This window comes from Oryctolagus cuniculus, chromosome 4 (genome assembly GCF_051225735.1).
Source record: "Oryctolagus cuniculus isolate XC-2025 breed Fujian yellow rabbit chromosome 4, ASM5122573v1, whole genome shotgun sequence".
Lineage (NCBI taxonomy): Eukaryota > Metazoa > Chordata > Mammalia > Lagomorpha > Leporidae > Oryctolagus > Oryctolagus cuniculus.
In genome coordinates this window covers 77,956,348-77,980,991 of record NC_142870.1, presented here as the reverse complement: position 1 = coordinate 77,980,991, position 24,644 = coordinate 77,956,348, and the positions used below count along the sequence as shown (strand labels likewise).

At 37.4% G+C, this 24,644-nt stretch overlaps 1 protein-coding gene and 1 pseudogene across 14 annotated transcripts in view; both read left to right on the top strand.

The window, feature by feature from the left end:
- IQCB1 (IQ motif containing B1) overlaps positions 1–24,644 on the top strand; it is a 59,325-nt gene that overhangs the window by 19,943 nt on the left and 14,738 nt on the right. For all 14 annotated transcript variants that reach the window (XR_016233134.1, XR_016233135.1, XM_089331780.1 and 11 more), the window contains 3 exons: positions 12,945–13,123; positions 15,355–15,464; positions 17,542–17,651. Coding sequence is in view for 12 of the 14 variants with exons in the window: in XM_008266849.5 (XP_008265071.1) it covers positions 12,945–13,123; positions 15,355–15,464; positions 17,542–17,651 (399 nt within the window). In the remaining 2 variants the exon portion in view is untranslated. The remainder of the gene's footprint in view (positions 1–12,944; positions 13,124–15,354; positions 15,465–17,541; positions 17,652–24,644) is intronic.
- On the top strand, positions 3,174–3,806 carry LOC138849295 (non-histone chromosomal protein HMG-14 pseudogene; annotated as a pseudogene).

Genomic DNA, 24,644 nt, shown 5'->3' with positions numbered 1-24,644 from the left:
AGATATAAACCTTATCTGCAAAGAGCATATGGTAAAGTAGAAGAGACAGACATAAAACCATAATTGTAATGTATTACCCTGTAATGTTAAAGTTGTGCTTAAGTGTTAAAGGAGCTTCTAACCCAAGCTGAGGGATGATTACTTCCTGGAGAAAGTAACACATCAGATAAATGTTTAAGGATGATAAATTTGTCATGGAGGACTGGGAAAAAGTAGTATTTCCTGGTAAAGGTGACAAAATATGTAAAAGCACAGACGTAAAGAAAACATGCAGAGCCTGGAAAGTAAGTATAATTCATTGTTGTTGCATATGAAATTCAGAATCAGAGGTGGCTAGCAAGTCTTGAAAAACTTAGATGCTGTGTTAAGGAAACTAAGTCTTATTCTGTAGGCAATGAGAACTAGTGATTATGTTTTAGTTTTATTACTCAGTGACTCTGGAGGAAATATTTAAGGTAAAAAACTATAGACAAAGAAGGCAGTTAGAGAAAATAGTCATGCTAATGCAATGGAAGTAGTGAAATCTTGATTCTGGGCACTGGTACTTGGGAAGTTAGTTTAAAATTAATTAAAATCATCAAAATCTCACTTCTAATTAACTTGGAATAAAAGGGATGGATTTATCCTCCCACTTGAAGAAAAAAAAAGATGTCATAATACATCAGTTTTCAGAAAACTGAACATCAGTTCATGAAAGAAAGAGAGCCAAAGAAAACGAAATAAACCAGATAAATTTAACAATTTTCCTAGCTTATGCTACTGAGTTTCCAGACTGTGGTGTAGGAAGCGCTATAGCAGTCAGCTTCAGTTGAAGAGATAGAGCCGTAAGATTTTTGGGGAAAGGAGATAGCTTAGTTCACAAGATAGAAGCTCAGATGAGAGCTATGTAGAACTGCAGATGTGCTGAAGGTTGCCTTCAGCCATGTAGTATTGATCACCAAGTAAGTGTGAGGAAACTACCAAAGGACAGGGAAAACAGTAATCCAGAGGGATTAAAAGAAGTTTACACAGGGCCAGGAATAATGCTTGTCTCCAACAAACTGGAAAACCTCATAAATAATTTGGCATTAGGTAGAGTATTCAAGAAGATGTTACCTTAGTAATTAAAAACACCTGGACCATCCAGACAAATCATAAAATACCTGAGGGGTGAGAATTTGGCCCAGTGGTTAAGATGCCTCTTGAGAAACTTGCATAATTTTTCCGAGTACCTGATCCCTAGCTCTGGCTTCTAGCTCCAGCCTCCTGCTAATATAGACCAAAGCAGGTGGCAGGAATGGCTCCAGTGATTGGGTTCTCCTACCTACCCGAGAGACTTAGATTTAGTTCCTGTTCCCTGGCTCCTGGCTTCAGCTTAGCCCAGCCCTGGCTGTTCTGGGCATTTGGCTAGTGAACCAGCAGATAGGAGCATGTGCTCACTCACTCTTGCTCTCGCTCTCTCTCGATAGATAAATGTTTAAAAAAACAAGACCCTATGGCCGGCGCCGCAGCTCAATAGGCTAATCCTCTGCCTGCGGCGCCAGCACACCGGGTTCTAGTCCCGGTTGCTCCTCTTCCAGGCCACCTCTCTGCTGTGGCCCGGTAGTGCAGTGGAGGATGGCCCAAGTCCTTGGGCCCTGCATTCTCATGGGAGACCAGGAGAAGCACCTGACTCCTGCCTTCGGATCAGCGTGGTGTGCCAGCCGCAGCGGCCATTGGAGGGTGAACCAACGGCAAAGGAAGACCTTTCTCTCTGTCTCTCTCTCTCACTATCCACTCTGCCTGTCCAAAAAAAAAAAAAAAAAAAAAAAGAAATCAAGACCCTAAAGGTTCAAAGTGTTTCCAAACTATCTGCATTTTGAAATCTTTATTTGTGTAGGGTATACAAATCCTGGAAATGCAACATGCTTCAATTTGTCTTTAAAAGGAAAGAAAATCCTGCTTGTGCTTTCATACAATATTTGCTTTTGCTTTGATCACTCATTTTTTCTCTTCCTTTAGTCCTATATAGTGATTGTTTCTTGTATTTAATGAAAACTTACTATGATTTCATAGAATGTACTGTCATATTTTACTGAACATACTACAGCTAGAAGAAATGACTTGATTTTAAAAATGTTAATTTTTTTCTGTCAGCTCCAACAAAATAAAATTCACAGAGTCTTGCTTACAGCAAAATATGAGGCATTTAACAAAACACGAAAACAAGACCTATAATGAGATGAATCAGTTGGTTAAAATGACACATGATAGAATTAATCAAGGACATTAGGACAATTATTATAACTGTATTCCGTATATTCAGAAAGTTAACTAGGGAGCTGTGTGCTGTAAAACTAAGTTGAACGTCTTATTTTTTTCCAAAGATTTAATTACTTGAGAGGTAGTTACAGAGAGAGGGAGAGACAGAGAGAGAGGTCTTCTATCCCCTGGTTCACCCCCAAAATGGCCACAGTGGCTGGAGCTGGGCCAATCTGAAGCCAGGAGCCAGGAGCTTCTTCAGGGTCTCCTACGTGGATGTAGGATCCTCAGCAGTTGGGCCATCCTCCACTGCTTTCCAAGGCCACAAGCAGAGAGCTGGATCGGAAGAGGAGCAGTTGGGACACAGATTGGCACCCATATGGGATGCCAGTGCTGCAGGCAGAGGCTTAACCTATTACACAGCTCTGTGTCCACTCAGCTGAACTTCTACAAATGAAAACTACAATGTCTCAGATGGAAAATACACTGGATGGAAAAATAGCAGATTAATCTTACAAAATATTAGTGACTTTTAAGACATCAATAGAAACTGCAAAATGAAACAGAAGAGGAAATTTTTTTTAAAAAAAGGAATGAAAACTCATTGAGTTGTGGGACAGCTTCAAGCAGCCTTATAGGTTTAATCAGAGCACCTAAAGAGATAGTATGATTAGGGAAAAAAATTGAATAATGACCAAGATTTTTCCAAATTTGATGAAAACTATAAACTTGAGTTTCAAAAATCTTGTTGAATCCCAAGAACAATAGATATGAAGAAAAAATCTACATTAAGGCACGTGTTAAAGTATTCTTAACAATGATCAATAGAAAATTTTAGAAGCAACCAAAGGAAAAACATTGTATAGAGGAAGAGTGAAGATAAAGATGAAGTCTTTGTCATTGGAAACAATGCAAGCAAAATACAACTAAGGAACACCTTAAAATTGAGAAAGAAAAAATTGTGACACTAACATTTTGAATACAGTGAAAATATATTTCAAAAACAAACCCAAAGTACCTTTTCAGAAATCATCAGTAGGGTCCCAGCAGCTTGGGTGGCAGTAGGAGCAGCAGCAGCCAGGCAGCCAAGCTTTATGAATGCTCTTGGTGCACTGTGGCCTGCAGGCACCCAGCACGTACCCTCCCACTGCCAAATGCCAAAGAGGAAGGTTAGCTTGGCAGAAGGGATGGTAAAAGAAGAGCCCAAGAGATCCGCAAGGTTCACAGCTAAACCTGCCCCTGCAAAAGTGGAAGCAAAGTCCAAAAAGGCAACCAGGAAGTAAAAGTTCTTGGACAAAAAAGTACAGACAAAAGGGAAGAGAGAAGCAAACTAAAAACAGGCCAAGGTGGCTAACCAAGAAACTAAAGATTTGCCTTCAGAAAATGGAGAAACTAAAAATAAGGAGAATCCAACTTCTGATGAAGCAGAAAAGAAAGAAACCATGTCTGATTAATATACACTGTGTCTTATCAGTGGTTCTTGTCTCGCTTTTTGCACAGTCCAGAGGATTATTTTATCAACTGCTTTGTAATTGCAAGTTTTTTAGTAACTCTAGAAACATTTTTATGGAGGAAAGCCTACTTCACCTTGTTTTTTAGGTGTAAATAGTTTTTTTTAAGAGGTGAAGTCATTTGCCAGTTGTTTATTTTTTGGTACAACCAGAAAATAGTGGAATACTGAATTATGGAAGACTTTGACTTGGTCCTGGGTGTCAGCTTAACATTCCATAGATGGGGGATGTATACTATACATTAGTATACACATATACTAAATGGCAATTTGGAGTCACAGTTGTGCATTTAATATATCTTGAATATTTTCAGTTACTTGCATGTTTAGTAGAATTGTTTCCTATAGAAAACCACTTCTTGTTCTATAGAACTGTGTATACTCTGTAATATCTTTGGTTGTGACAGTCCAGTGTTCCTAATTTTGTTAATGTACAAAGATTGAAAATCTGAGTATGTCATGTGTATGATATTAAATTGTGAATGGGTGAATTTATGTATAACAACAACATTTGAAGATAATGATACTTGATATCCACTTAAGGAAGGGTTGCCTCCAGATTTGAAGCTGGAAAATCACTAGAATAATTTTAAAAAAAGAATGACAATTCATGCTTTTTAGATTTTGGGATGGATATTAAGAATTATGTACAAATTGAAATCTCTGTACTATTTTTCAACACTAGTAAATCTCAATTATGAACAATAACATAAAAGAAATCACAGTAGGCCGGCGCCACAGCTCACTAGGCTAATCCTCCGCCTTGCGGCGCCGGCACACCAGGTTCTATTCCCGGTCGGGGCGCCGGATTCTGTCCCGGTTGCCCCTCTTCCAGGCCAGCCCTCTGCTGTGGCCAGGGAGTGCAGTGGAGGATGGCCCAAGTGCTTGGGCCCTGCACCCCATGGGAGACCAGGATAAGTACCTAGCTCCTGCCATCGGATCAGCGCGGTGCGCCAGCCACAGCGCGCCAGCGGCGGCCATTGGAGGGTGAACCAACGGCAAAGGAAGACCTTTCTCTCTGTCTCTCTCTCTCACTGTCCACTCTGCCTGTCAAAAAAAAAAAAAAAAAAGAAAAGAAATCGCAGTAGACCCATGCTATGAAAAATTTTTAGGGAAATCCTTTAGCTAGAAGGAAAATGGAGTTATGCAAAGGAATAAGAAATAGCAAAAATGGTGGTTATATAGTAAGTATATAAGATTATTTTTCTTGTTGTATTGGGATATATGTATAGTATATTTGTACAAAAATGTATTGTGGGACTTAGAACATGTTTATCAGTAGACTATTATAACAGTATGAGCTTGGGGGAAAGAAATGGTAATGCATTATTTTAAGACTCTTACACTGTACATGAAATGGCATAATATCACTTGAAAGTAGTTTAATAAGTGGAAATATATACTGTGACCCTTAAAGTAATCAATAAAATAATAAAGAATTACAGCTAATAAACAAAGGCAATAAAAATGTATCTTAAAAATACATAATCTGAACCAAGGCAGTAAAACAAAGGAGAAAATGAATACAGGACAAAACAAAAAATAAGTGGTAAATGTAAACCTATCTGTATTAGATGTAAATGCTTTAAAAAAGCCAAATTAAAAGAGATTTACAGATGAATTTTTTTAAGATTTATTTAGTTGAAAGAGTTACACAGAGAAGGAGAAGCAGAGAGAGAGAGAGAGAGAGAGAGAGAGAGAGAGAGAGAGAGGTCTTCCATCCACTGGTTCACTCCCCAACTGGCCACAACAGCCGGAGCTATACCACTCCGAAGCCAGAAGCCAGGAGCTTCTTGCAGGTCTCCCACACAGCTGTAGGGGCCCAAGGACTTGGGCCATCTTCTACTGCTTTTCCAGACCATAGCAGAAAGCTTGATCAGAAGTGGAGCAGCCAGGACTCAAACTGGCACCCATATGTGATGTCGGTACTTCAGCCGGCAGCTTTAACTATGCCACAGCGCCAGTAGATGGGATTTTTAAAAGTAAGAACCTATTTGCAGCCTACTAGATATGCACTTTAAATATAAGGACACTAATACTTAAAAGGATTAAAAAAAATACTGTGTTAATGCAGACAATGTTAGTATCAGACAAATTTCAGAGCAAAGAATATTACCAGTGATAAAAATGGTTATTTTCTAATCATAAAAATGTGAATTTATCAAGAGGATCATGTTTCTTGATCTAATAGTTTCCAAATACATGAGCAAAAATTGATAGAATTGCAGGGAGAAATAAATCCTCAGTGAACATGAAAGATGTCAAATATGCCTGTCTTGATAATTGATAGAATAATTAGACAAAAATTAGGATGATTATAAAAGATTTCAACCACCATATCAAACAACTTGACCTAAATGACTTTTTTGGTAAATATTTATTTATTTATTTATTTATTTATTTGAAAGGCAGAGTTACCGAGAGGCAGAGACAGAGAGAGATGTCTTCCATCCTCAGGTTCACTCCCCAGATGGCTGCAACAGCTAGAGTTGGGCCGATCTGGAGCCAGGAGCTTCTTCCGGATCTCCCACACAGGTGCAGGCCCAAGCATTTGGGTCATTTTCTACTGCTTTCTCAGGTCATAGTAGAGAGCTGGTTCAGAAGTGGAGCAGCCAGCACTTGAACCAAGCCCATATGGGATGCTGGCACTGCATCCGAAGGTGGCGGCTTTACCTGCTAGGCCACAGCACTGGCCCCCTGAATGACATTTTTAGGACATTCTATCAAAAGACAGCAGCATATACGTTCTTTTCAAATGCAAATGGAACATTACAAAAAGGCCATATCCTGGGCCATAAAACATGTCTCAATAAACTTAAAAGGATTTATGTACTAGAAAGTGTGTCTTGTGGCCTGAGTAGAATTTGTTGGAAACTGGTACCAAGAAGATCTCTAAAATGGCCCCAAATATGGGGAAACAATACATTTAAATAAGCCACAAGACTAAAAAGTGAAATTAGAAATCATTTATAAGTAAATGGAAATTCAAATACAACATGAGAATTTCTGGTAGGCATCTTAATTAAAACTTTACTGAGAGGAAAATTTATCTCATTAATTCTTACGTTAGAACAGAAGAAAATTCTCAAATCATTGACCTCTGCTTCCACCTTAAGAAGCTAAGGAAAGGGAAGTTAAACTCTAAGCAGAAGAAATAAAATTTGAAACAAATGAATAAAATAGTAAATGATAAGAGGAGAGAAAATAAATGATTCCACAAAATTGTTCTTTGGGAAGATTAATGACATTAATAAGCCTGTAATGAGTTATTAGGTAAGAAAAAGAACACAAACTATCAATATCCAGGATTACAGGGTAACAGTGTTTGCACAAAGGAATAATATGAACAACTTAATGCTTCTAACTTTAGCAACTTAGATGGAGTGGACAAATTCTTTGAAAGACACAAACTACCAAAATTCACTAAAGAAATAATAGATAACCCTGTTTACACCTTAGATAGCTATAAAACAAAATGAATTTATAAATTGAATTTATAACAAAATATCCCTGCAAAGAAAACCCCAGGTCTGGATGCCTTATTCACTTAAATTCTACTAAACATTTAGGGAAGAAATAATCTAAGAAGACTAGAAAGTTGAAGAGAAGGATGGGGCCGGCACTGTGGAGTAGTGGATAACGCCATTGCCTGCAGTGCCAGCATCCCATATGGGCACCGGTTTGACTCCCAGCTGCTCTACTTCCAATCCAGCTCTCCACTATTGCCTGGGAAAGCAGTGGAGGATGGTCTAATCCTTGGGCCCCTGCACCCGCATGGGAGACTTGGAAGAATCTCCTGGCTCCTAGCTTCGGATCAGCACAGCTCCGGCCGTTGCAGTCAATTGGGAATTGAACCAGCGGATGGAAAACCTCTCTGTCTCTCTCTCTCTCTCTGCCTTTCCTACTCTCTCTGTGTAACTCTGACTTTCAAATAAACTAATTAAAAAAAATTAAGGAAATATTTCCCACCTCATTCTGTGAGGTTAGCATTACAATAGTACCAATGCCGAAGACATGATAAAAGAAAACCACTCATCAATATATTTATTAAAGTAGATGCAAACATTGTAAACAAAGTTTTAGTGAATTGAATACAACAATGTATTAAAAGGTTAGTCCATCATTAATTAGTTAGATTTATCTCAGAAATTCGGGACTGGTGTATAATTAAAGTCAATCAGTGTAACATATTAAACTGAAAAAAGCTGTATCAATAGATAAAGAAGTTTTGACAAAATCTAAAACCTGCTCCTGAGCAAGAAAATGGGGAAACTTCCTCAGCATATTGAAGGGCAACAAGTAGAATCCTACCACTATCATTATACTTGTTGGTAAAATTTCATAGTCAACCTGTATGATCAGGAACAAGACAAGGATGTCTACTCTTACCCAATTCTATTTAACATTGTACTAGAAGTTCTAGCCAGTAAGGTGTACTATGGAAAAAAAAAAAAAAAAGAACCCATCACAGAAAATAATAAGTGAAGCTTTCTGTCTTTGGTGATAATACTGTTATCCATGTAGAAAACTGACAAAATATACAAAGGAATTTCTAAAATTGAATTTAAAAGAGTTGTTAGAAACAAAATTGATTTAAAAATATAAATTGAATTTTTATATCCATTAGTTAACACTTAAATTTTAAAAATTAATTGCAATTTACATTAGCATAGAAAATATAAAATATGTAATTTAATGGTAAATCTGAAGATGCAAAAGACCTATTCCCTGAAAGTTATAAGACATTTAAGAGTGAAATAATATATAAGTAAAGGATATACTGGGTAGTATATTTTTTTAAGGTTTTATTTATTTGAGAGGTAAAGTTGCAGAGGGAAAGAGAGAGAAGGGTCTTCCATCCCTGGTTCACTCCCCAAATGGCCACAATGGCCGGAGCTAGGCTGAAGCCAGAAGCCAGGAGCTTCTGCCAGATCTCTCATGTGGGTGCAGGCTCCCAAGCACTTGGGCCATCTTCCACTGCTTTCCCAGGCCATAAGGAGAGAGCTAGATTGGAGGAGGAGCAGCAGCCAGGACAAGAACCCAGCGCCCATATGGAATGCTGGTACCATAGGGGGAGGCTTAGCATACTGTGCCACAGCGCTGGCCCCGCTGTGTAGTATATCTTTAAAACCAGTGAGAGTCCTGTTGTAGAACTTGCAGAGCTGATTGTACAATTTGTAAGAAAATCAAAGGATTCAAAATAGCCTAACCAGTTTTGAAAAATGAAGCATGATTGGAGAACTACAGTAATTTTAAGACATTTATAAAGCTACAGTAATTAAAACAATGTTTATTAAAACATTCGTTTGTCTTTGATGGAACAGAATAGAGTCAGAAATAGACTTACACATATATAGGTAGTTGATTCTCAATGGAAATGAAACATCATTCATTGGGGAAAGGAACTTGTAAAAATGTTGATGAGGCCAGCGCTGTGGCTCACTAGGCTAATCCTCCACCTGCAGCGCTGGCACCCTGGGTTCTACTCCTGGTCAGGGCGCCGGATTCTGTCCCGGTTGCCCCTCTTCCAGGCCAGCTCTCTGCTCTGGCCTGGGAGTGCAGTGGAGGATGGCCCAAGTCCTTGGGCCCTGCACCCGCATGGGAGACCAGGAGAAGCACCTGACTCCGGGCTTCGGATCAGCGTGGTGCACCGGCTGCAGCGGCCATTGGAGGGTGAACCAATGGAAAAGGAAAACCTTTCTCTCTCTTTCTCTCACTATCCACTCTGCCTGTCCAAAAAAAAAAAAAAAAAAAAAAAAAGTTGATGGAACAATTGGCTATCAGTATGCAAAGGAAAGAATTTATACCTTTCATCATATATAAAAATTAACTCAAAATACATGAAGACCTAAATGTAAAACCTATAATATACAACTTCTTGAAGAAAAATATAAAACCCTTTTGATCTTGGATTGAATGAATCTTTCCTAGGTTCTTTGTTATGACATCCAAATTTAAATCTATAAAATAATAAATTGTTAGGGCCGGTGCTGTGGTGTAGTGGGTAAAGCCACTACCTGCAGTACCAGAATCCCATATGGGCACCGGTTTGAGTCCCTGCTCCTCTACTTCCGATCTAGCTCTCTGATATGGCCTGGGAAAGCAGTACAAGATGGTCCAAGTGCTTGAGCCCCTGCACCCACATGGGAGACCAGGAAGAAGCTCCTGGCTCCTTGGCTTCAGGTTGGCATAGCTCTGGCCATTGCGGCTAATTGAGGAGTGAACCAACAGTTAGAAGACCTTTCTCTCTGTTTCTCCTTCTCTCTCTCTTTGTAACTCTTTCAAATAAATAAATCTTTTAAAAACTAATAAATTGTTTATACTTAAATTAGACTTCATCAAAATGTAAAAAGTCTTCTTCACATAAATAATTAAAAGTTAATTGGGAGAAAATTTTTACAAAGCAGAAATTTAATAACTGCCAATTTGAAAAATAGGTAAAAGATGAGGACATTTCATGAATATATAAGCAAAAAAGCACATGAAAAGATGTTCAGTAGAGATACCACTATATCCCTGCTTAATGACTGAAATTTAAGCTCTGTTCCAAGTGTTGACAAAGATGTGAAAGGAACTGATCTCTCATTCACTGCTGGTGGGAATATAACACAGTACATTTACTTTGGAAAATAGTTTGGTGGTTGATTAACACACTAAACAAACTATGATATTATATCCACTCCTCTCCTAGGTATTTGCCCAACAGAAATGACAGTATCCATACAAAAATTTATACACAAATGCTCATGACAACTTTACTTGTAATAGCCAAGGACTAGAAACAACTTAAATGTCCATCCAAGGTAAATAAGCTGGTATATACATACAGTAGAATACTAATTGGCAATAAACAGAAATGGATTATTCAGTACAACACTGGTGAATGTAAAAATAATTATGCCAGTGAAAGAAACCAAGCAAAAGAAGTATAGAATGATTCCATTTATATAAAATTCAGTAAATTACAAAGTAATTTCTAAAACTAGACAACAGATCAATGGTCAGCAGGGATTGGAGGTTTGGGGAGCTGGAGGAGGGACTTTCTTTGAAAGATGATGGATATATTCCTTATTTGTATTGATGAAACACATTAAACTGATCAAACTGTATGCACTAAATATGTGCAGCTTGTTATATATATATCAGTCATAATAAAACTATTAACTAAAATCAGGACTTAGTGTTTTAATTTGGAATAAAATAAAAGGTATAGTCAGGTATGACACTGTGTTGGGAGATGAGACAGACTGGTATGTGGAATTATAAGCAGCTGATTTTGTGAGACGTTTGATGAATTCAGTACTGGTTTTGTTGAGCATGGGTAGTTCAGGTAGTAAAATAAGTTTCATACAAAAACTTGTACACAAATGTTCATAGCAGCTTTGTGATAGCCAAGAACTAGAAATGACTTTAATGTCCATCAATAGATAAACTGGCTTATGGAAGAGATCTTGCCTAGAATTACAGATTTACAAATTAGTAGTTTACAAGAGATAGTTTAAAACATGAGAAAAGATGAGAACAGTGGTAAATTTGAATAGTTTGAGGGGGGAAAATGGATTGAAAGTGGAGCCCTGGGGAATAATTTTTTTGGGATATTTAAGGATAATAAGTGCATGAAGAAGACAAAAACAATGGTCATAAATGTGTATGTAGAGGAGTAATGGTGAGACCAGAACATTGGACCACAGAAGCTAACTGAGTAGAGTAACAGGTCTCGGAAAATAAGCACTGAGTGATAGATATATAAGGGAAGAGTTCATAGCACATTATCTTTTAATTCCATATTTCTGCAAACTTAACGAAAAACTCTATATGTGACAATTGGAGAGTAAATTGATGAACTTACCAGAATTATAGTAAAGTAGTAAGGGAAAAAGCTGCAGTAACTTGAAAAATGAGTGGGAGATGAGGAAGTGGAGACAGGGAAGTGTGAATTAGAAGAGAAACAGACAGGACAGTCTAGAGAGGATTTTTTAAGATTAGGAAAGTAAACATTTAAAAGCATCTTAACCAGTATAATATATAAGGTCTTTGTGGAATATGAACTGAAGATTTCTATCATACTGGGATATGGATGTCTCGAAGGTGTTTTGAGCATATTTTTACCTAAGTTGAATGTGGAATGATGTGGAATGATACAGGGAAAGGAATGAGCAATAGGAAGAAGAGCCATGCAATAGCTGAAGTGCCAAGGTGACAGAACAGGTATCAGAAAGATTCCCAGGTATTTTGATTGGATGATTTGAACTCTTTCAACTTGAGATTTTTAAATTTAGGACAGATATGGACTTTTTTTCTCATAAAATTGTTTTAGTCACTACTAATTTTCAAAAAAACTGAAAACATGACTCTTGGGCAGTTAGAAAATTTAGCCAGACAAAAATTTTATTCAACTCAGTAATTAGTGAGTAATTAATGTTTATGTATGTTCAAAGGAGAATTTGTCAAGGGAATGTAGAAATGAATTTGTTAAATTAAAACAATCTTACTAATAGAAAAAAACTTTAATGTTTATGAAGCAATATATAGTAGGCTTTACAATTGTGTTTTGTATTGAACAAAAATCATTTGCATTATCTACTTGCCCTCAGAATCATTGTCATTGTCCATTTTCTCCTAGTCTATATCTATTTTTACAGAATTATAAAATGTCTTAATAGTATGTAGAAAGAGATACCACATACTTCTTACGGGGATTTAGTGAAAAGACACTCTGTGATTAACTCCTTTTTAGGAAATTTTTCTTGACATCAGTATTGCAAGATGAAGTTGCCAGTATAATGAAGGAACAACTAAAGGAAATATAAAGTTTCTCCTTTATATTTAGTACATGATCTTCATGCATCATTTAGCAACCAACCCTATATTATGTTAGGATTTTCTCCTATTGTTGCCTTGATTCACCTGTTACTTAACATTTTGCACATTTATCTTTCCTTCTCAATTTGATTGCACGTTTCTATGAAGAGATGGCCTTTGGCTATTTTGTTTTTTTCTGTTGTATCTAGCACGATACCTTGCACACAGTAGGAATTCAGTAAATATTAGCTTACTTAATACGATATATTCTTGGAACCAAGCTATATATTTACAACATTGATTATCTTCTTGGATCAGGCCATAATCAGATATCATATTAGTGAATCTTATTTCAAATTTGGTGTGATACCTGTGCATCAGTTAGTAATAATACTTTTTTTTTTCCTATTAGTGGTGATTTACTCAGAATAGAAGGAAAAATCTTGCATTCAATTTTAGATGAAGTTGTCTTCAAGCTGTTATCAACTCCTAGTCCAATCATAAGAAGTACTGCTACAAAACTCCTGCTGTTAATGGTTGAATCCCATCAGGAAATTTTGATTTTACTGAGACTAAGTGCCTGCTACAAAGGTAGTGCATACATTCATTTTTTTCTTGGGATTCTCAAAAATAAAATTTATATTAATGGCTTATGAATAACAAAATGTTAATAGCAATTCAGAAAATGTTTAATCAAGTTAACTTTATGACTCAGAAGATGGCATGTGGTCCTTTGCTGATGGAGTTACAATAAATATTTACTCCCTCTCTGACAAAAAGTTCTGTGTTGAATATACCATATAAAAAGATCCATGACCTTATCAAAATTAGCTTTAGTGGAGAAAATAGAACTGTACCTAAGAGGTTGATAGCTCCTTTGATCTTTATATCAGTTAATATATTATTCTTCAACTTCTGCACTGCCTTTCCTCAACAACAAAAAGCAGTAAAAAATTCTGTTTTGCCTCCAAAATCAAAACCTGTGAATTGAGAAGTTAGACATTTTATTTACTTAAATTTGAAAGAGCTTCTATCCACTGGTTCACTCCAGGTGCCCATAACCCCCCAAGACTGGGCCAGACCAAGGCTGGGAGATGGGTCTTACTTGTGTGAGTCCACATTGGTAGAAAGCTGGAATTGGGTGCAGAGTTGGCACGCCAATACAGGATATGGACATTTTAACCAGTTTCTTAGACAACTAGTCCAAATGCCAGACCCCCAAAGGCAGAAATTTTGATGATAAAAGCACTCAGTGGATTTCTATTCTCACGTAATAGCTTTTGTTTAATTATTACATATCAGACAGTGTTCTGTTGTGTATCTTACATGTATTAAAATATTTCATCTTAGGGGCTGGCACTGTGGCACAGCATATTAAGCTGCAGTTTGTGGTGCCAGCATCCCATATGAGTGCTGGTTGGAGTTCTGCCTGCTCCACTTTTGATCCAGGTCACTGCTAAAATGCCTGGGAAAGCAGCAGAAAATAGCACAAGTCCATTGAAGACTCAGATGGAAATCCAGGCTCCTGACTTCGGCCTGGCCCAGTCCTGGCCATTCTGGCCATTTGGGGAGTAACCAGCAGATTGAAGATCACTCTGATCACCTTTCAAATAAATATATTTCATAAAAATTAATCTTTATAACAACCCTATTTATAGATAATCATTACCTTGTTTTATAAATATGGGAAAATTAGGTAATTTATCCAAGATTATACATTGTGGTCTTTTTTAATAAAAAAATATTTATTTTTATTTTATTTAAAAGGAAGAGAGAGACAAACATAAATCTATCTGCTAATTTATTCTCAAAATGCCTGCAATAGCCCGTGTTGGGCCTGGCTGAGGCTAGGAGCCTGGAACTGATTCTAGGTCTCCCATGTGTGTGGTAGGAACCCTGCTACTAAGCCACCACCTGTTGCTTCCAGGGTATATATTAGCCAGGAAATAGAACTGGGAGCAGAACTGAGACTGGAACTTGGAGCAGAACTCCGACATGAGATAATGTGCATCTTGTAAGAAGTGAGGGAGAGTAATCGCTGGAAGTAGAAATCTCTAATTGATATTGTGTCAGATAGACTTTTTTCAAAGCTACAGTCAGATTCCTACAGAAGTATGAATGTCACACAAAGTTCATTAAAAGTAATTTTACCTTAATACTTTTTTCTTGACTCAATAACAGAACTTACTCAAGTTCCTAAAGATACTTAATAGTTATTAATATTGCTTACTGCTGAAAACTTAGTCTTGAGGAGACTATAGGTCTTCAAGAAGTTCATGGAAAATGTATATTATGAAAAAAAACTATGCATGGATTTCTAAAAAGTTTTATACCAAAATAAACATCTTTTAGTCCCATTTTCTCTTAAACTTTGGAAATGCCCTTGTATAAGGTGTGGAAAAATCCATGTAGTGTCTTTCCTACTTGTACACTGCTATTTTTACTTTATTTATATTAACCATGTACATTATAGTATGTCATACCAATATGCCCTGAGTGTAGTACTGTGTGTCTTTTACCATGTGTTATTTTGGGATGAAAATTCAGTATCCTTGTGTTATACAATTTCTATAATATTTGCTAAAGAACTAATTGATTTGCCTCAAATTATATGTTACTGTATATTTTATGTAATAATAACTTGAATAATTACAACATGCTTAAATGCTGCCATTGGTAGGTATTTATTGGGTATGCATTCATAATAACTTTTCTTTTTTAAATGTTCCAGTATAATGTGTTTGTGTTCAAAGAGAAAAAAGTTTATCTCTGAATTACCATTACTAATACTGATAGTTACATCTTTGTTTATTATATTTCAGGACTCAGAAATCTGCTAAACAAACAGGAAACTGGGACAGAATTTAGTCAACAACTTAGTCAGCTCGTTGACCTTTTAAGCCCTAAGACCTATAAAGAAGTGGAAGAACAGGTATTAAGTTGCAAAAATAATTTGTGTGATATTTGTTAAGTGTATTAAACTTCAGTATTCCTTAAGTATCCTGCAGTTTCTATTTATATGTTAAGCAAAATGCTTCCCCCAAAATAGAAATATCTTTCAAATTTTCTCTAACCATTTAGCCTACCATTAAGCATAATTTTCTATCTGTTTGTAGATATCATCATCTCATTTTTTTTCAGAATTTTTCATGAAATCCCCAACTCTAACATTTACTTTCTTTTATCTCTAAGCTATTCAAATATTTTTCATTGTTTTTTTCCAAAAAATGTCTAAAATTGTAGCAAACTGCATATATGGTCACCTATAATCTACTTATTCTTTAAGATATAACAATAATGGTTTTTACCTCCATACAAGGAATTTTATGACTAAACCTTACTTATTAGTTTCAGGAAGTTGTTATTTTATCATTCTTTCTCTTGTATACTTAAAATGATGTCTCCAGATAGCACATTCCATAGGTAGAAGCAGATAGCTTTCTGATTCCCAGATAAAAACTTAAATACAGAAAACAGACTTAAATGTAAAATAGCTAAGAATGTTTTTAATTTAAAAAGAAATGGGGACATATCCAAAATTCCAAACCAAAATAATCATAAATTTGAAAATAGTAGCAAGAATCATGAAAATAAGTCTAGTTAGGAGGAAGAAGGAGAGAATCTGGAAAAAAGAGCACACAGATGGGGAATTCCCTCTTCCTGTTTATGAACCTTCACAAGTCTAGGACTAATCTCAAAGCTATGCATATGCTGGACAGACACAAGACAGCATACCAAAAGCTCACAGAATTAAACAGGTTGGAACAACCACTCACAAAAGGTCAACAGAGCTTATAGTCCGAACCTAATCAGGTTAATTGTAATTAAATAGAAACATTAACTTGTTAGCTCAAAATAGATTATGAATGGTTGGGCAGAACTATGAAATCTTTGCAATCTAGAAATGTGGTTAGTCAGGGAGAAATTTGGAATTAACTAGACCATGTTCAGACATTGCCTGAATCTAACATACCACCTTAGGGAAGTGTAGTTTAGTATTCTTAGAACTCTGTGCAGGGTCTATTAAGTTAATGTTGCCTCCTACCCATCTTGTTAAGAGACGGAGAGTAATACTTGACCTGGCCTGGTATTTTCAGAAGTCCGCTTTTTTTTTTTTTTTAACCTTTATTTAACAAATATAAATTTCCAAAGTACAGCTTATGGATTACAGTGGCTTTTTCCCCCTTATAACTTCCCTCTCACCCGCAACCCTCCCCTCTCCCACTCTCTCTCCCCCTTCCATTCACATCAAGATTCATTTTCAATTATCTTTATATACAGAAGAGCAGTTTAGCATATATTAAGTAAAGATTTTAACAGACTGCACCACACAGACACACAAAGTGTAAAGTACTGTTTAAGTACTAGTTATAGCATTAATTCACATTGTACAACACATTAAGGACAGAGATCCTACATGAGGAGTAAGTACACAGTGACTCCTGTTGTTGACTTAACAAATTGACACTCTTGTGTATGGCGTCAGTAATCACCCTAGACTCTTGTCATGAGTTGCCAAGGCTATGGAAGCCTTTTGAGTTCACCAACTCTGATCTTATTTAGAGAAGGTCATAGTCAAAGTGGAAGTTCTCTCCTCCCTTCAGAGAAAGGTACCTCCTTCTTTGATGGCCCGTTCTTTCCACTGGGATCTCACTCGCAGAGATCTTTCATTTAGGGTTTTGTTTTTTTGTTTTGTTTTGTTTTTGCCAGAGTGTCTTGGCTTTCCATGCCTGCAATACTCTCAAGGGCTGATTCTGAGGCCAGAGTGCTGTCTAGGACATCCGCCATTCTATGAGTCTGCTATGTATCCCACTTCCCATGTTGGATCGTTCTCTCGTTTTTAATTCTATCAGCTAGTATTAGCAGACACTAGTCTTGTTTATGTGATCCCTTTGGCTCTTATTCCTATCATTATGATCAATTGTGAACTGAAACTGAGTACTTTGAGAAGTCCGCTTTTTAAAAAGTCTCCTATAGATGTCTCTAAATTATTTCTGGCTTAATTTCAGAAACTACATCAAGCAGCTTGCTTGATTCAAGCTTATTGGAAAGGTTACCAAACTAGAAAGAGACTGAAGAAGCTTCCATCTGCTGTGATTGCTTTGCAGAGGAGTTTCAGGTAAAAAAAAAAAAAAAAAATTGGTTAATAGAAGGATGACCTGAGAACCCTACTGCAGTACAGTTAAATGGAAACTTAAAAGTTTTTTAATTCATTTCCAATTTTCTAATGTTTCTCTTCTTGCTTTCATTCTTTTTCTATATGTTTCTGAGTATGAACCCCCCCAGTAACCAGATGTACTTACAAAACAAAGAGACATGATACAAGACAGGATGTGTGTTACCCACTTAAATTTTTTTGTGGGCCAGGCCTATAGAGGGAGCCACTGATGGTTATAAAACCTTCAAAACCAGTAATTGTCATAATTATTTTAAAAAATGAATATATAAAGGTTTAATGATGTTAATCTAATTTTATTGATTGAATTTGGCATGGATTGTGATGGGCCTTGAAATATGACAATTTATTATTTCTGTGTATTTCAAGTAGACTGATTGTGAAAGACTGAAGTCATGGCCTGCTCTCTGAAAGGACTAACCCATCCAGATTCTTAGAGGTGACAGAAAGAAGAAAGAAAAGGAATGACCTAGCTTCTGGGTCACTTATGATATAGAGCAGAGCCATTCAGAAGTGATTTTTCCTGCAGCCTCTCCTAAAGCCAAATTTTAGTTTACTGAAATGAAACTGACATAGGGGCCGGTGCTGTGGCAGTGGGTTAATGCCCTGGCCTGAGGCACCGGCATCCCATGTGGGCGCCAGTTCCAGTCCCGGCTGCTCCTCTTTTGATCCAGCTCTCTGCTATGACCTGGGAAAGCAGTAGAAGATGGCCCAAGTCCTTGGGCCCCTGCACCCACATGGGAGACCCGGAGGAAGCTCCTGGCTTCTGGCTTCAGATTGGCACATCTCCGGCCATTGCGGCCATCTGGAGAGTGAACCATCGGATGGAAGACCTCTCTCTCTCTCTCTCTCTCTCTCTCTCTCTCTCTGCCTCTCCTTCTCTCTTGTGTTACTCTTTCAAGAAAAATAAATAAATAAAAAGAAACTGACATAGCATAGATGTAAACTTTTAAGAAAAGTGAGACTTTTGCTTTTAATAACTGCAACTGCATTTCTCATTTAAACATAGTTCTGGAGCTCAAAATACTATATTATCACAGGATCAAAAACACTGAAGTCATTCTGTCTGTGTTCCTTAGACATCATATTCATTGATAAAAGTTTTGTGCAAAGAAAATGTAAAGTTGACTATGAATGTTATCAGTGGCCTAGTATATGCCAATGATGCCAAGAGATGGATTGGTATATATTTTTATATGGAGTTTAACAGTCTTAAGTTTGTATCCTGCTTCACCTTATTTGCTAAATGACCTTAGACAAGTTGCCTTACCTCTCCCAACCTCAAATTTCCAATCTATAAATTGGGGATAATAGTTTACTTACCTTGTAAGATGGAAATAATATAAAATTTGATGTAATATAAAGTTTTTAGTGTATTATCTGGCACTTAGAAAATGGTAGGAAGTAAAATGTATATGGCACATTGTGTGCCCTTTAAACTTTACAAATATAGTTAGACAAACAGATGCATTAAATGAATTCTGTTCTTGAGAGACAAATGTTATTCATCCAGGATTGCCCAAAGTTTATTGCCTGTCCTACAATGTTTCTTTTAAAAAAAATTTAAAAAGTATTTCTGAGGTAAATAAATTTGAGAAATAACGTGTATTTTCAGAATTTTCAGTATATATTCCTTATTCAAAAGAATCCGAGATGCTCTTGGTATTGCCTTCTGTAGTGTCCTTTGGGTAGTTAATACATACAAATTCTGCTTGCTGTTATCCTCAATTGTCTATCCTCTTATATTTAAAGGTGTCCTTATACCATGGATTCAGATACTTGCCAAATTTGCCTGTTTATATTCTCTTTCAACAAATTTTATTTAATTCCATTCTAAATTTATGAATTCTGTGCTCTGAAATACATCTGTAGAATCTAATTAATATAGCTCTCTTTTAACATGGAAGTTATGGGGTGGGCTTGTAGGCTAGTGCTTAAGATGCTGGTTGGGACATCTAGATTTTGTATCTGTATACCCAGCTCATGACTCCAACCTCCCTACTTGGCCTTTGAACCATGATGGCTCAAGTAGTTGAGTTCCTGCCAACTCATGTGGGAGACCTACATTGAGTTCCAGGCTACTGGTCTTGGGCCGCCCAGCCATTGTGGACATTTTGGGAGTGAACCAGCATTTGAGCTTTATCTCTGTCACTGTCTCTGCTTCTCAAATAAATTATAAGAAGGAAAATTCCTCTGCCTTTTTTATGTAATAAAACCAGAGCAGTTATAAATATTTCAATTTTAAAAGATAAGCCATAAAGCCAAAGAAGTCCTATATTATGTGTTTATTTCCTTTCCAATATTTTGATTTTGGGGTTCTATTTAATTTTTTAATTTCACATTTACTCCTGGCTTCAGCACCTTTCCTCTTCTGTTAGCTGCTGCAGTTTATGCAGCTCTCTCTTGCCTCTTTTGTAGGTGTGAAATCGGACACGACCTCCTAAAATTTATACAAAAATGTGGCCCCTTAAAGTTCCCCAGAAATGCTATCTGGAGTGCCATATGTGCTACCAGAATTTGGGGTGCCATACGATTTCACCATATGCTTACTAATAAATCCCCAATATTAATAAACCCGAGAGGGTTCTTGCCTAATATTTAGAGAAGAATTCTAAATACCAGCACAGATAAATGAGGCAGCATGGTACGTTTAGGCTTTTATTTAGTGCGAAAGGTATCTAGGAAAGTGAAAGTTTTAGTTCAGGTAGGGGAAAGGGCAAGGTCCGGAAACTAGGTAGCATCCATACAAAACCACACGCAGCAAGCACCTCGAGCTGCTGTCCACCGCTTATCCTCGGCAGCAACACAGAGGCCGAGAGAGCCTTTTGCAACACTCCCTGCCTTTTTATATATTTTCCACAGGGGAGTGGCTTGTGGCCAGGTGGGCACTCAGGTATGGTCAGGTAGAGCCTGATATCACACGGGGGCGTGGCGAAGGTATCAGGTAGGGCGTGAAGTCACACAAGGGTGTGGTGAAGGAGTGGTCTTCCAGCTCACAAATCTAATCAGTTTAGCCTGTATGCCTGCCTACTTCAGGTGGACTTTCTGCAAAGGTTATTTCAGTCTCTTTGTGATCAGATCGTGGTCTCAGAGTACTTAGCTCTTTATATGCGTTTTCAGATGAGGAACTGCCCACCACTCACTCTTTTGGGTCCAAATTGATCAGCATTTCTTAGACTCAGCAAGAGGCCTTCATTTACAGTCACACCCTTGCTCAAGCACTTTGATAGGAGTTTCATTTTCATTTAATCATCTCTTATAGTCAGAAACTTATTTTGTTCATTCTTTTCTTTTAGCAGGGTTTTTTTTTTTTAAGATTTAATTTATTTATTTGAAAGACGGTTACAAAGAGAAAGGGAGAGACAGAGAAATTTCATCTGCTGGTTCACTCCTTAAATGTCTGCTATGGGTGGAGCTGGGCCGGCAGAAGCCAGGAGCCAGGAGTTTCTCCCGGGTCTCCCATGTGGGTGCAGGGATCCAAGCACTTGGGCCATCTTTGGCTGCTTTCCCAGGTACATTAGCAGGGAGCTGGATCAGAAGTGGAGCAGCCAGAACTCCAACCAGAATCCCATATTGGTGTTGCAGGCAGCAGCTTTTCTTACTGTACCACAGCACTGGCCCTTAGCAGGGTTTTCTGAAATGGCTAACAGCTGCTCCATTGATTTTGGGGAAAGCTCATAATTTACCTACCCCATCACAGTGTTGATATTTAGGTGTTTTAATTACATGTGTTTGATTTTCCCTTGAAACTGATGGTTATCTTTTCTCTGTTTACCTGAGGCACAGAACTTAGCAACAGTCATTCAGATGAGAGTTTTTTGAGTTAATATCTTACCAGTCATTTCCTTTGTGGAAGTATGATAACATGCCAGATGATCAAACACTATTTTTTGCAAAGAAATCAGTTGAAGATAATCTTGGTTTTTGAGAGATTATAGAAATTCTTTACAAAATAATTGGAATGTTACTAAGTGGGGAAAATAAAATCCAAAATCACCTCAGCTCCTAATAAATGTTTTCAAACATGAAATTAAAGCATAGGCATCCAAGAAGCACACATGTGAACACTTTGTAGTTGTTATTTCAATCACTGAACCTCTCATTTACTGTGTTCCTAGTTTGCATTTTACTTCCACTTTCATGCTTCATAGACTTCATTTTTATCAAATTTCCTAGCTTGCATGTGCAAATTGTTTCCCAAATGCAGTTTTCTGACAGATCAAATGTTGCAGCAGTGCAGTTTTCATTATTACCATGTTTCTTATGCATGGTACCTATAAAATATTGATGATGCAACATTAGATGTTATTACCTACAATCAATTAGAAATTTGAAACAGGTGTGTTTTTTTAACTTTTATTTAATGAATATACATTTCCAAAGTACAGCTTATGGATTACAATGGCTCCCCCCCCATAACTTCCCTCCCACCTGCAACCCTCCCCTCTCCCACTCTCTCTCCCCTTCCATTCACATCAAGATTCATTTTCAATCATCTTTATATACAGAAGAGCAGTTTAGCATATATTAAGTAAAGATTTCAACAGTTTGCACCCACACAGACACACAAAGTGTAAAATACTGTTTGAGTACTAGTTATAGCATTAAATCATGATGTACAGCACATTAAGGACAGAGATCCTACATGAGGAGTAAGTACACAGTGACTCCTGTTGTTGACTTAACAAATTGACACTCTTGTTTATGGCATCAGTAATCACCCTAGACTCTTGTCATGAGTTGCCAAGGCTATGGAGGCCTTTTGAGTTCATCAGCTCCAATCTTATTTAGGCAAGGTCATAGTCAAAGTGGAAGTTCTCTCCTCCCTTCAGAGAAAGGTACCTCCTTCTTTGATGGCCCGTTCTTTCCACTGGGATCTCACTCGCAGAGATCTTTCATTTAGGGTTTTGTTTTTTTGTTTTGTTTTGTTTTTGCCAGAGTGTCTTGGCTTTCCATGCCTGCAATACTCTCATGGGCTGATTACCCTCAAGGGCTGATTCTGAGGCCAGAGTGCTGTTTAGGACATCTGCCATTCAATGAGTCTGCTGTGTATCCTGCTTCCCATGTTGGATTGTTCTCTCCCTTTTTAATTCTATCAGCTAGTATTAGCAGACACTAGTCTTGTTTATGTGATCCCTTTGACTCTTAATCCTGTCATTATGATAAGTTGTGAACAGAAATTGATCATTTGGACTAGTGAGATGGCATTGGTACATGCCACCTTGATGGGATTGAATTGGAATCCCCTGCCACGTGAAACAGGCGTTTTTAAAAAGCAGTCTGAAAGGACATTCTGCTTAGGGCTTGCTCTCTTTTACCCTCTGTAAGTGGACAGAAGACAAAATATTTTTATGTACATGCTGTACAATCCAGAAGTGTGGTTTTTTTGATTGGGGCAGTGGTTCTATATGAGAGGCAAGTTTCTGTCGGCTGTTCTTTGCAAAGGGGCCATACCTACTTGATCTCCAACTTTCAGGAAAAGCAAAGGACCCTCTATTGAACTAGCCCTACATTTTCTCTGGATCCCTTTTTCATTTTATCACAAATGCACACTTGAGGTCTTTTCTACCTTTGATAACAGGGATAAAGAAATTTTGGAACAAAAACTCAGCTTTGGCCTAAGTGAAAAACCAGAGAACACTTAAGTTAAGAAATTGTAAGGAAAAAACCAATCACACATACACAATTTTATCAGAATAATTTTGTGAATTTTTTCTCTCTGCTTTAAAAAGCTTTTTAAACGTGCAATTGTTACTGAAACAATTATACTTAATTGATTTTGCAATTTATACTTAATTGTTTCAACAGAAATTGAGTTGAAAATCGTAACCTTTTTTAACTACACCATTATGAATTCTGGCTGTTAAGACTACAGATGTACAGCCGAGATAGCACAGTTGTTGGCAGTTTAATTCTAGGAAAAGGATCTAAGGGAAAACATGCTCTTGAGAGACAGCATGCAAATTATGTGTATAGATGTAAAATAAATTGTGTGGAGCTGACACTGTGGCATAGGGGGTTAAACCTACCACCTGCAGTGCCCGTATCCCAGCTGGGTGCTGGTTCGAGTCTCGGCTGTTCCGCTTCCAGTCCAGCTCCCTGCTAAAGTACTGGGATAGCTACAGAATATGATACAAGTCCTTGGGCTCCTGCACCCACATAGGAGACCATGAAGAAGCTCCTGTCTTCAGACCAGCCCAGCTCTGGCTATTGCAGCCATTTAGGGAGTGAACCAGCAGAGGGAAGACCTGTCTCCCTGCCCCATAACTCTGTCTTTCAAATAAATGAATAAATCCTAAAAATAAAATGAAATCTATATGTGTCTCTCTTTTAATCATCCTTGTTTTCTTTTTATTAATGGGTATCCAAAGGCATTTTATATTATATTTCCTATAGATGGTTACTTGTGCTCTCTTCACATAGTGACATTGGAAACACCAAAAAACTAGATTGGTACGGTTCAGTAGAAACTTTAAAAACAAATAAACCATTAATGTTTGTTAAAATATAGCCACATGGAAATTTCTGTCACTAGATAATACAATAATGTTTATTAGTAACTAATTGAGAAACAGGTAACCATAAGAAAAAAATTAAAACCATAATCGTACCATACAGTGAGAATTTCCACTGACTTTTTAAAAAATGATATTTTTATTTATTTGAGAGGTAGCGTTATAGACAGTGAGATGGAGAGACAGAGAGAAAGGTCTTCCATCTGCTGGTTCACAATCCAAGTGACCCCATGGCTGGAGCTACGCCGATCCAAAGCCAGGAACCAGGAGCTTTTTCCAGGTCTTTCATGCTGGTGCAGGAGCCCAAGGACTTGGCCATCTTCTACTGTTTTCTCAGGCCATAGCAGAGAGCTGGATCAGAAGAAGAGCAGCCGGGACTAGAACCAATGCCCATAAGGGATGCTGGCACCACAGGCGGAAA